At 57.3% G+C, this 12,105-nt stretch overlaps 1 protein-coding gene across 13 annotated transcripts in view; it reads left to right on the top strand.

Moving 5' to 3' along the window:
- MYO19 (myosin XIX) overlaps positions 1-12,105 on the top strand; it is a 39,822-nt gene that overhangs the window by 21,766 nt on the left and 5,951 nt on the right. For 11 of the 13 annotated variants that reach the window (XM_074342634.1, XM_074342632.1, XM_074342633.1 and 8 more), the window contains exons 8-21: positions 77-146; positions 690-807; positions 1,468-1,564; positions 1,702-1,778; positions 3,489-3,573; positions 4,028-4,199; positions 5,992-6,065; positions 6,758-6,879; positions 7,059-7,172; positions 7,428-7,604; positions 7,947-8,099; positions 8,525-8,632; positions 9,540-9,610; positions 11,256-11,359. In XM_074342634.1, coding sequence (XP_074198735.1) covers positions 77-146; positions 690-807; positions 1,468-1,564; positions 1,702-1,778; positions 3,489-3,573; positions 4,028-4,199; positions 5,992-6,065; positions 6,758-6,879; positions 7,059-7,172; positions 7,428-7,604; positions 7,947-8,099; positions 8,525-8,632; positions 9,540-9,610; positions 11,256-11,359 — 1,542 coding nt within the window. The remainder of the gene's footprint in view (positions 1-76; positions 147-689; positions 808-1,467; positions 1,565-1,701; positions 1,779-3,488; positions 3,574-4,027; positions 4,200-5,991; positions 6,066-6,757; positions 6,880-7,058; positions 7,173-7,427; positions 7,605-7,946; positions 8,100-8,524; positions 8,633-9,539; positions 9,611-11,255; positions 11,360-12,105) is intronic. The other 2 variants (XM_074342637.1, XM_074342638.1) reach the window with 2 other exon arrangements.

A 12,105-nucleotide genomic window follows, 5' to 3' on the forward strand; every position in this document is an offset into this window, starting at 1 on the left:
GATAGAGGCATGGCCCCAGCAGACCCATAGCCACCTTGGCCCATGAGGACACTGTGAACGTGGGTGTGGTCTGTAGGGAATGCGTGCACTCTGAGGAACAACAACAGTAGCCGCTTTGGGAAGTTCATCCAACTCCAGCTGAACAGGTAATTGCTGCTGCCGCCCTGGCTGATGGGGGTGTGGGGAGGTTGAAAGTGCCTAGGGCAGTCTCCAGCCTGGGCCACCCCTGTGGGCAGAACCCAGCTCCTCTTAGCATGTTTGCTTGTGGGATAAGTGAACTGGAGGGTGTGTTCTTCAAACCTGGAGCACTACAGCTACTCCGTCTGGCCTTAGGGACCCTGGTAATATGCTTGTCACAGCCTGTGTGTTCTGGCTTCTACTTTTGCTCAGAGACTTCTAGTTAAACTGCCACCTCTCTGAGCCACACCTCTGACCTTGAAGCTAGGGCTTCTGATCTGGTCTTGGGATGGGGCACAGTGATGTACAGAGGCCTTGGTTCTGCCTTCTTAAGCTGGTTGCAGAGGGATGTCCCAGACCCCCTCCATCCCCCGCCTCCTGCCAAGGACCTGCTGAGTTGTCCCTGGTCCTCTTGACCCCTATTAACTAAGTAGAAGAGCTTGAGGGGAGGCTGCAGCCTGGCACACAGAAGGTGCCCAATGACTATGGAATGAACAGCTAATGGGCTCCAGCCTGCTTGTGCCCAGGGACCACCAGATGACTGGAGCTGCAATTCAGACCTACCTCCTAGAGAAAACTCGAGTGGCCTGCCAGGACTCCACTGAGAGGAACTTCCACATCTTCTATCAGGTCTGTACCAGGCGGGGCCTGCAGCTGCCCAGATGCAGGGCGGAGATGGGTCTGTGCCTCTGTCTTCCCCTCCCCGCCTTGCTTCGTGTCTGCCTCTTTGCCTGGTGCTCAGTGATGCCAGCCCCTATTCCTGCAAACTGTATGTGACACTTCTGCCACACTGGACCTTGCCCCCTGGGATGGTTTTGGCGTGGGGATGTGCTTGCCTTCTCTATGTGATCAGACTGTCTCTACAGTGGAAGCTGTCACCCTCAGACAGGACTGTCCCCCTCAGACAGGGCTGTCCTCAGATGGCAACTGTCTCCCCCAACAGAGCACGGACTTCCCTAGACAGTGCCTCCTCCATCAGACTAGGGGACCCCCCAAGGCATGGATGGTATGTCCTCCTGCTCTCAGACTGGGACTGGGGGCTCCCCAGACAGAGTTGTGCTTCCTTTATCAGACAACAGGCCCCCTCCATGGGTTTTTGCACTGGGTTGGAGACACCCAGAATTGTTGCCTGCTGCTTTTGCCCCTGTGCCTGCCCTGGGCTCTCTACAGGGACCTCTTAGCCTTGTGGTGTTGCTGCCGTTCCTCACTGCTCTCATCCCAGCCCCAGGCTTGTGCAGGCCCAGGCTTCCCCAGAACCCCCAGCTCAGCCCTCCGCCCCGACTCCCACAGATCTGCAAAGGAGCCAGTGCGGACGAGAGGCTCCAGTGGCACCTCCCCGAGGGAGCCGCCTTCTCCTGGCTGCCCAACCCAGAGAGGACCTTGGAAGGTAGGGGGAGCCTTACCCAGCACCCTGGGCTGGCCCAGCGGCACCCACCCATCCCACCAAGGCCTGCCTGTCTCATCCCTCACTGCCCCCGCTGACACTGGTCCTGACACTGGGCTGTGACTTGGATTCCTTTTCAGAGGATTGTTTCGAAGTGACCAGGGAGGCCATGCTTCATTTGGGCATCGATGCCCCCACCCAGAACAACATCTTTCAGGTCAGAGGAAAAGCCACACCACTTACATGTGGCAGCGGTGATGGGCAGCCCCTCTCATAGAGCCCTTCTCTCAACTCGTCAGTGTCTTTTCCTGAGGATCTAGGACTTCAGGCCCCGCTGCACAATCTCCAAGGAGTCAACCACTTGTCTGTGCAGCTGAGCCTGGAGACAAGGTGTCAGGGTAGACAGGGCGTAGACGACAATGACAGAGCACATAGTGCTATAGAATAGACTAGCACAGTGATCCACGGCGGTCGGAGGGCAAGGTGCCTGGGTCAGTTACTACTGCAGTCATCAGAATAGAAAAGTAATGCTGCCATGTGTTTGTCTAGTGTGTTAAATTTTTTAAATCACATTCATAGCTCACCTCTTAGCTCACTTGGCTTTTTCAACAGCCCCGTGGGTGTGGAGATTATTCCCATGTTATGCTGGAGAAAACTAGAGCCCTGCCTGTGGCCAGCAGTACTAAGTGGTACAGAGAGCGTTTGTGCTGGATGTAGTGATTCCGACTTGCTGCCTTCCCCTCCCTCCTCTTGGGACCCAGTGCTGACCCAGGAGAGCCAGGCCCCGGGCCTCAGTCATCCCCACTATGGCCTCCCTTCTCCCATTTGTCTTTGGCTCCCCACTCCCCACCTCCCCTGCAGACCAGCAGGAGGGGATCTATAGGATGGGCTGGCAGCAGAGACAGGGACGCCACTGCAGGGAGATGGCAGTGCAGTGGAAAGTAACCCCCACCTCCATATGGGGGCTCCTCAGGCAGTAGGGGGTGACCATAGCCAGTACAGGCACCGCCAGCCAAGAGCTTGGCCAGAGGGACAGCACATGGGACAGCCCAGGGCAAGTGGACAGCACTAGGAGTCCATTCAGGAGTGCTGACTTGGGGGTGGCATGATTCTCCGCCCCAGCCACACTGCCCATCAGGCATGGCAGTCTTCTGAGGTGGGTTGTGGCCTGAAAGCCAAAAGCATGTGGACATACCCTTTCTGGGACGAGACAGGGTTTGTAGGAGAGGCCCTGGCTCTGCCAGTACCAGGTCCAAAGGTTTCCAAGTTGCTGGACCCAGGGTTCCCCTATTCTACAGGCCCTGGGAGCTCATCCATGTGGATCATTGAGTGCTAAGGCAAGGGAGCACCCAGAGCACCCACTGTACAGAGACCAAGACCACAGAGCCTCCCCTAGGCTGGGCCTGGACGCCCAACGGTGCTGAGAAAGGGCCTAAGGGAGCATAGCCAAGCCCCCACCAGTTACACAGAGGTAGACCCTGTTCTGCAAAGAACGGGAGTGGCGTTCCCACACAGTCTGCTCCTAGAGCTAGGGAGGCAGAGGGACAGACTGGGTGACATAGTGGCCCCCCTGGCTGCCCCAGGAGGGATCTGAAGGCAGACTGCCCGGTTTCTCAAACCGCCTTTCTCCTTTACCAAGTGTGTGGCCTCGGGCTTGTGATGTAACGTCTCCCCGTCTGGTCTCTATTAGGGGCATCATCACAGCACATGCCTCCTTGTTTGTTGAAAAGATTGCACGAGGTGATGCCTGTAGCTTGTGTAGAATCCTGCCTGGCCAAGTCGTGGAGTCAGTCAGTGGGCAGTAATTGAGAGCTACCATTATTATCCTGTTATCACGATTATACTCAGCAGGAGACAGACCTTTCCCAGGCTGGGCTCCAGCCCTTGAGAAGGTACCTACTTTGTGTCTTCTTCTCCCCTCCCCCAGGCCCTAGCTGGACTGCTGCACCTCGGCAACATCCGGTTTGCTGACTCCGGGGATGAGGCCCAGCCCTGCCGGCCGATGGATGATGGTAAGTGTGAGGGCGAGGGCAGGGGGCCTGCAGCTCAGGCTTTGGGTAGACACCTGGGGAGCGAGGCAGGCCCTGCCCAGAAAAGAGCCAACATTTGGTGGGATTGGGTGGGAGGGAGGCCAAAGGGTGAAATTTGGAATGTGTCCCTGAAGCCATCAGCTGTAGGGCCTTGCCCTGGGGAAGTTACTCCTCACCCTGTCTCTGGAAGGGCAGCATCATCCACAGACAAGAAAACGAGAGTGGGAGGATTTGTAAAGCGGTTTATCCCACACATGGAGGCGTGGACTGAGACACAGAAGTCCTGAGTTCAAGTCCTGCCTCTGCCGTAGGCGAGTCTCAGGCCCACCAGCACCTAGGTTCACTCTGTCCCACTGGGTGGGTCGTGGTTCCACTGTTGAGTCCGCAGTGCCTTGTGTGGAGGGCTGTTTGGATGGAGAGTGTTTGTGCCTCCCAGGCGCTGTCAGGACATCGGCCTTGCTGCTGCGGCTCCCAGAAGACCCACTGCTGGAGACACTGCGGATTCGAACCATCAGGGCAGGCAGGCAGCAGCAGGTGTTCCGGAAGCCCTGCTCCCAGGCCGAATGTGACACCCGCAGAGACTGTCTGGCCAAACTAGTCTATGCACGGTGAGCACTCTGGGCCCAGCCCCCTCCTGGGCTCCCCCCATCCGGACTTAGACCAGACACCGGCAGGCAGTAGGCCAGGCCCAGGGTGAGGGCTGCCAGATAAAGCAGACGGGTTTCTCTCCCTGCTCCCCGGATCCTTGCGGACAGCAGGGAGTGGCTCCTGGGCTTTCCCTGAGCAAGGCCTTTGGCCTCGATTCCAGAGTACTCTGTGGGGAAAGTTGCCACAGCCTGGTCTAGATTCAGCTCGTTATTAAAGTACAGGAGCCTGCCTTGACCTTGAGAGGTGAGGAATGCCTGCCTAGCTCTCCGCTGGCACGGCAGGCCCCAGAGTTGATGTGGGGCCCTCCCAACTCCAGGCACAGACCCGTGGGTGAACGGGCTCCTCTGTCTCCGTCCGCCCCTATACTCTTCATAGTCACCTGGGGAATTGATAGATGGTGATGGAGCCAGGAGCTTAGGCCGCCGTCCTGGGCAGCACTGTGCAGCAGGTGGGAGCCCAGAGCAGGTGGAAGGCAGGGGCCCTGGCCCTTTCCTGGTGGTTCTGTGGGCATCTCCACCCCTGGCCATGCAGTTAAGGCTGGTTTCTCACCCTGCATGCTGAGATCCTTCAGGGTGCCATTGAGGGTGTCCAGGGCCCAGAATTCTCTGAAATGACAGGACAGAACATGTGTGTGTGTGTGTGCGTGCTTGCACGCATATGCTTATGAGAAATTGGGCACCTAGTGAGGGGGTCCCCCTACTTTTAGGAACTTCTCAAAGAGCTCAGAGCCTAAGAGGCACTGCTGAAGGAGTAGGATGCTCTGAGTTGAAACTGACCCAGGGCAGCCGGGCCCAGACTGAACCCAGTTCGGCAAGAGACTCAGTTCCCACTCCCTTGAAGCTAATTTTAGGACAGAATTTCAGGCCAAGAATTTTTAAGGCTTTTGTGTCAAGTCATTGCAAAATTAGCAGATAAAGTGTGATGATCACAGACAGAGTGAGCCTCTAATCATAGAACATTCCAACATGGCAAGCAGGTCACTGTATCACTGGGTCACTCGTTTTTAGTACCTCAAATGGGTATTTGAAGCCCCTGTTGCAAAAATAGAAGCCATTTACTGAATTGAAAAAGGTTAGAGCAATTACTTAAAGAAACAGAAAGAAACCCCTTACATAGTGTTGTATGTTTCACCAAGTTGTACAGCAACCATCTCATCTCAGGGACGATGGTTCCAGAGTGCAGGATACCACTGTCGACCTCGGGTGACACAGGGCCCACCTGTGCAGAACCGAGTGGAAGGATGTGGCCTGGCCTTGAGCTCCGGAGTCACACAAATTTTTTGATTTCTCAGTGCATAGAAAAGTTACATTTAACTCTATCATAGTCCCTTAGGTGCAACAGCTTTGTGTCTAAAAGAACAACGTACCTAATTTTAAATAACACTGTTGGAAAAATGGCGCTGATAGACTTGCCCGACACAGGTGTGCCACAGACCTTCAATTTATTTAAAAAAAAAATGTATCTGGGAGGCACCATAAAGTGAAGCACCATAAAACAAGGTGTGCTGCAGTCAGTCATGTGCTCAGTCTTGCTGGGGGGCAGGCCGGATTTCTGTGTGCCCGGGAACACGCACCACCACAGCCTACGTCTGCAGTGGGTGGAGACAGGATGGGCGGGAAACCAGAGGACAGGGTTTAGCCCTTCACCTGTCAGGCTCCAAAGACAGGTCCTCCAAGATGTGACACCCCGGCTGGAAGGGCAACTGTGCCACCCCTCAGGCTCAGCCTGACCCCTCTCCCCCAACCCCTGCAGGCTGTTTGACTGGCTGGTGTCGGTGATCAACAGCAGCGTCTGTGCAGACCCCGCCTCCTGGACCACTTTTATAGGTAGCAGGGGCTCACTCTCCCGGAGCCCTCCCTCAGAAAAAGGACAGGAGGGACCTGGATGGAGAGGCAGGACCCTGGGTCTGCTCCGGGCAGATCCTTTCTCTTCTCTGCACCCATCTCCTCACCCGTCCAGTGCCCACGCCTGACCGTCCACAGCTCTCCAGGCAGACTCAGTGGTGCCCAGGCCATGAGGGCCCTTCTCTCCCTGGAGGCCCAGCTCTGGTCTCAGGAGAGGAGTTGGGGGAGGGGGAGAAAGGGCTAGATTAGAAGAGACCTGGGGGGCATGATAGCCTTGTCAGAACCTGGGTGGGATAGTCAGATGGGGGAGGATGTAAAGCTCAGAGGTTAGTGGGATTGGTGACATCTGCTCACAGAATGGTGGAATTCTAGGCACCCACTGAGTGGTGAGACCCAGGCCATCCAAACTGGGTTAAATGCAGAAAATGTCCCCTGGGACCTGGTTCCCTCACACCTCATTCAGCCTCTTCCTGCTCTGAGTTCTGAGTGGGGCGCGAGGTGGAGACGGGAGCCGCCCTGGGGTGGGGTGGGGGGCCATGCCCACTGCCGGGGGTCATGGTCCCTCACCCTCGTCCCCAGGCTGCCAGGTATGAGGCTTCACCCTGCACTCCCGTGGTTCTCCAGTCCCCGCCTCCTCCCTGCACTGGCCCCACAGGTTCTCCCCTTCCTCGCAGGCCTGCTGGATGTTTACGGCTTTGAGTCGTTTCCCCACAACAGCCTGGAACAGTTGTGTATCAACTACGCCAACGAGAAGCTGCAGCAGCACTTCGTGGCTCACTACCTCAGGGCTCAGCAGGTAAGGGGTGGGCGGTCCTGCCTTCTGTCTCCCAGGGTCTGACCAGGGCCTTTAGCTCCTTTGATGCCGTTCTGGAACATGCTGCGGTGCTGAGGCCAGCCGAGGGATAGCCCATCTGGCCCTCAGACCACAGCTGCCTTCTGCCACGCCCCCACCCCACCCCCGATGTCTGCCCCTAGGAGGAATACGCAGTCGAGGGCCTGGAGTGGTCATTTGTCAACTACCAGGACAACCAGACCTGTCTGGATCTCATCGAGGGGAGCCCCATCAGCATCTGCTCCCTCATAAATGAGGTGGGGGGGGTCAGTTAGTGTGCTGAGCGCCGAGTTGGGCTCTGGGCTTTTCTGGGACCTTGAAGACCATCCTTTGCCCTCCCTGTGCCTCTGTCTCTCCATCTGCATAATGGGTTTGCTAGCCCTATGTCCCCTCTGTCTCAGGGTCACTGTGATGCCTGTGTGACAACTCCCCTGGGGTCCACGGGGTGGGGACTGTGAGGGTCGTGAGCCCCTCTCACTTCTGTGGCTGACTGCGCATCCCGGCCCACACAGGAGTGCCGCCTTAATCGGCCAAGCAGCGCAGCTCAGCTCCAGACACGCATTGAAAGCGCCCTGGCCGGCAGCCCCTGCCTGGGCCACAACAAGCTCAGCCCAGAGCCCAGCTTTGTCGTGCTGCATTACGCGGGGTCTGTGCGGTACCACACCGTGGGCCTGGTGGAGAAGAACAAGGTGAGGGCTGTGGTGGGAGCCGGCTGGAGGCGAGCTGCTGTCATTGCTGCGCGTGTGCGGACATTTCTGTTGTGCAACCTCTCCCTCCTGAACATCCTTCAGAACCCAGGGTCAGCTCTTGGGCCCACCTGTCTGAAGTCTCTGCTATCGGGCATGACCTGCCCAGAGATGACCCGTGTCACTCACTCTGGCTTCTAGGCATCCAGTGGACCAGCTCTGAGTCTCTCAGGCTCAGGCCCTGCCCTTCTTCTGGGGCCTGGGTGAGCCAGGCTGACAGCCCATGGACAGCCCAGGGTAGCACTCCACCTGTCCTCACCTGCTGTCCTTGTCCTTTTCCTGTAGGACCCCATTCCCCCTGAGCTGACCAGGCTCCTGCAGCAATCCCAGGACACCCTGCTCAAGGTGCTGTTTCCTGCCGACCCTGAAGAGAAGTCCCAGGAGGAGCCTTCTGGCCAGAGCAGGGCCCCAGTGTTGACCGTGGTGTCCAAGTTCAAGGTGGGTCTGGTGGTGCTGAGGAGACATGCTCAGTTCACTCACCCATCTCCAGTGCTTACTGAGCACCCCCAGGATTGGTGCTGTGTGCTGGGGAGCACTGATGAGTCAAGCAGACATGGTCCCGGTCTGCACAGAGCTGATAATTCCATTTGGAAGTCAGAGGTGGGAATCTGACAGATGGACTGTGGGCATAATTGATGTGACAGGAAGCTGAGGGGCCCGTGGGTGGCTGTGGGGCCTCTCACCTCCTGCTGATAGGGTGATTGTGGAAGAGCAGTGGTTACCAGAACCTCTGTGACCTGGTCCCCTAGCTTCCTGCTCAAACTCGTTCCTCCTCCAGTATCTTAAGCTTCTGCTGTCTCTCAGCCCTTGCACACTCTGCCTCCACTGCCTAGGGTGCCCCTCACAGTCTCTGCCTCCTGCAGGCCTCCCTGGAGCAGCTCCTGCAGGTCCTGCAGGCCACCACGCCCCACTACATTCGCTGCATCAAGCCCAACAGCCAGGGCCGGGCGCAGGCGCTCCACCGGGAGGAGGTAACACGCTGGGCCAGAGCTGCTTCGGGGGGCCCCAGCCAGCCAAGGCCCCGGAGGGGTGAAAGGCAGGGCATCTGCTCCGAGTGGAGTGACGTTAGGGACGGCTTATCTCCCCAGCTCTGGCAGGACAGTCATGTCTGGTTGTGTGGTCTGTGCACTGCACAGTGGCCCAACCATAGAAGGCGAGTAGGGGCTTCAGTGCATCTTACTCTCTGCTCACAAAGCCGTGGGCCCAGACGAGGGACAGGCTGCCCAGAGGAAGGGGTATCTTCTGTGATTAGCTGAAACTCTGTGTCACCTACCAGATCGGGCCCAGCATGGCAGTTTCTGACTAGAAGTATAGTTTCTAAAATTTGCACAAAAGCACTCCGTGGCCAGTAGCTGCCCTTTGCCGTGTGGAGGGATGTGGATGAGGTGTGAGTGCTGGACGATGCTGGAGAGTGTCCCACAGTCACTGGTAGACGTGGCCTTAGGGTTCATAGCCAGGGCCGCTGCTGTGTGGTAAAGACCTTGGTCAGGTCCTGGAAGAATCTGCAGGATATAACTTCTCCTGCCCCTCAGCTGTGACTCACTTGTTGCCTGCAGAATATAAGGTAAATAAAAGTAGAAATGGGTTGGCTGCACTGTGAGGCAAAGTCGGGAGTGGTGAGACAGCCAGGACCGGCACTCACCTCGGCTGTACTAGAAGCCAGGCTTCAGGTAAGGGGACCTGGGGCCATCAGAACCCTTTCCAGTAACGAGATTTTCTCAAGGTCTCTTGATTTCTCACTGCCCCAAAGAGTGTCCCCCATCAGCTGAGCCTCAGGAGAGCCTGCAGTCCCATGCCAACAGGACCGAGGGAGGAGTGGCATTTCTGGCCTGCTGGCCCCACACTGCAGGTGCCCAGCCTGTCTCCCCACCCCTGCAGGTCCTGAACCAGCTGGAGGCCTGTGGCCTCGTGGAGACCATCCATATCAGTGCCGCCGGCTTCCCCATCCGGTGAGTGGGCGGGTCCATCCAGAGTAGGGGTCAGGGCCAATGCCAAGGTGGAGCTTGGGGCGCAGGTCAGACAACAGCCTGCTCAGCCCAGAGCAGGATGTGGAGATGGAGAGAGAGAGGCGGGTCCCCAGAAGTGGACATAGAGCTGTAAGGCTGGGCTCGCTTTCCATGCACTGTTTTATGGCAGGTGAGAGGGCGAGACTCACCTTGCTTGTTCACTGATATGTTTCTAGTGTGTATCAGTGAATAAGGAAGGTGAGTCTTGCCCTCTTGGGGTGTACATTGCTGTGGAAACAAGAACAAGAAATATAAAGCTAATCAGAGCTGGGAAAGGAAAAAAATGCCGTTAGGTAGACTAGGTCAGGGCTGGTCAGGGAGGGGCCCTATGGGGAGCGACCTGGCCTAGGAAGACCTGGGGGAGGAGAGAGCATCCAGACCCAGGGAGCAGCAACCACAGAGTTCCCAGGTTAGGACCTGAGAGATGCTGAAGTGACCGGAGCACAGCAAACTGGGAGGACGGTAGAGGGGGGCAGAAACCACACCCGCAGAGCCCGTACGCCACGTGAAGACCGCAGTTGTCTGAGTGCCGTGGGAGCTGCTGGACGTCATAGGAAGGGATGCTATGTGGCTGGATGTAGGGCCAGGAGAGAAGGGAGGAGATAGGTGGGAGGCTGTTACAATTGTACAGGCAAGATGGTGGCCCAGTGAAAAATGGAGAGAATTGAGTAGAATTGGAGTATGGCTTGTGATAGAAATTGGACCGTGGATTAACCGACCATGGGGTACTGGGCAGAGAAGCTGTAGACTTCCAGGCTGCAGAAGGAACTTCCAGGCTTTTGTCTGAGACAAGTGGATGGTTTGGGGGAGGGTCAGATTGGAAATGGAGGCGTACGTAAGGGTCTGTCCTCCGTGACTTTTAACACCATGAGCAAGGAGGAAACCACAGGGGTAGAGGGAAGAGGTCTGTGGCCATTCCCTGAGGAATGCTCATGTTTAGAGAGAGGGTGGATGATAAGAAACCAGCAACAACTTGGAAGGAGTCAAGGTGAAGGAGAAAACCGAGACTGTGGGTGTCCTGGAGGTTGAGAGCTTGCAAGCTCTACAAGGAAGGGGTCAGGGGGGCACCTGCTGCCCAGAGGCCAGAGCGCTGACACCTGCATTTGGTGGCATGGTGTTTGCTGATGGCTGCCCTGAGAGCCACACTGCTGCCGTGTTGGGGACAGAAGCCAGACTCAGGAGGAAATACAGCTGTTCAGAGAAGCTTGGCTGTGAAGGGGAGGAGAGAGGTCAGGAGGAAGCAGAGGAGGCCATGGGGTCAGAGGGGAGTGGTGGCAGGCATGCCGAGCACCTGTGCACGGGTAGGGTGACCTGCTTGTCTAGGGAGAGGCCGGCGAGCCCCCTCGGGAGGAAGCAGGTTGCAAATCCCCTCGTGAAAGAGCAAGACTCGGCCTGGGGAGGACCAAGCCCGCAGGAGGAGCCAGCCCGGCGTACAGTGGCCTCCACCGGCTTCTGGCCGAGTGACCCTAGTAATGTCATCCATTCAGTGGGCGGTCAGGGCAGCACATGGCTGGGGGTTGAGGAGATTAAACTCCTGACTCACAGATGAAGTCACTTCATCTCTCCTTCTGCCTGCTTTGCCTTCCAGGGTCTCTCACCGGACCTTCGTGGAGCGGTATGCGTCACTGAGAAGGCTCCATCCTCGTGCACCCCCCGACCCCCACAGCCCATCTCCAGATGAAGGGCACTCAGGTGAGGCCGCCCATTTGCTAGTCATTTGTTCACCCAGTTTCCTGAGCACCTACCTGGGCCATCTCAGGGCGAGGGGCTGGGACTTCAGAGATGAATAAAACACAGCCCTGCCCTCATGGCTCTCAATTCAGTGGCGGAAGCAGACTAACAGAAGACAGTTAAACAGTGGGGAAAGTGGACGGGCGGAGTTAGGGACAGGTGCTGTGGGTAGTGCTGTATGAATCGGCGGGATGGCTTCCTGGAGGAGGGGGTGTCTGAGGCTAGATGAGATTAGCCAGGTGAAGGGCATTCTACAGGCAGGAGACAGCTGTATGTGAGGAGCTCCAGGCTTCAATGTCGCTGGCTCTTAAAGGCAGAGGACAGTGGGAGGTGAGGCTGGGGTAGAGGCAGGGCACAGTCACAGAAGCTGGACTTTATTCTTTGGGCAGATGGGAGGCAGTTGCGGGTAAGAAGGGAGTGACGCCAGCATCAGTGCTCTCTGGAGGAGCCCCATGGTTGACCAGAGGAGACAGAAGCTAGAGATGTGGGCCCAGCCAGGAAATGCTGGGAAGAGATTGGTCAGCATTTGATTAGATGGAGAGGATAGAACTGGCCACGCCCAGCCAGTGGGGAAGAGAGGTCCGGGGAGGCCGCTGAGCCCTGCCGGTGCTGCCGTGCACTCCGGGTCCCTGGACTCATGCAGTGGAGACGACTGCGAGCTTCAACCTCAAGGGCAAGGTCTTGTCTTCGGGGGGCTGTCGCATGTG

The sequence above is a fragment of the Camelus bactrianus genome, chromosome 16 (assembly GCF_048773025.1).
Source record: "Camelus bactrianus isolate YW-2024 breed Bactrian camel chromosome 16, ASM4877302v1, whole genome shotgun sequence".
NCBI lineage: Eukaryota > Metazoa > Chordata > Mammalia > Artiodactyla > Camelidae > Camelus > Camelus bactrianus.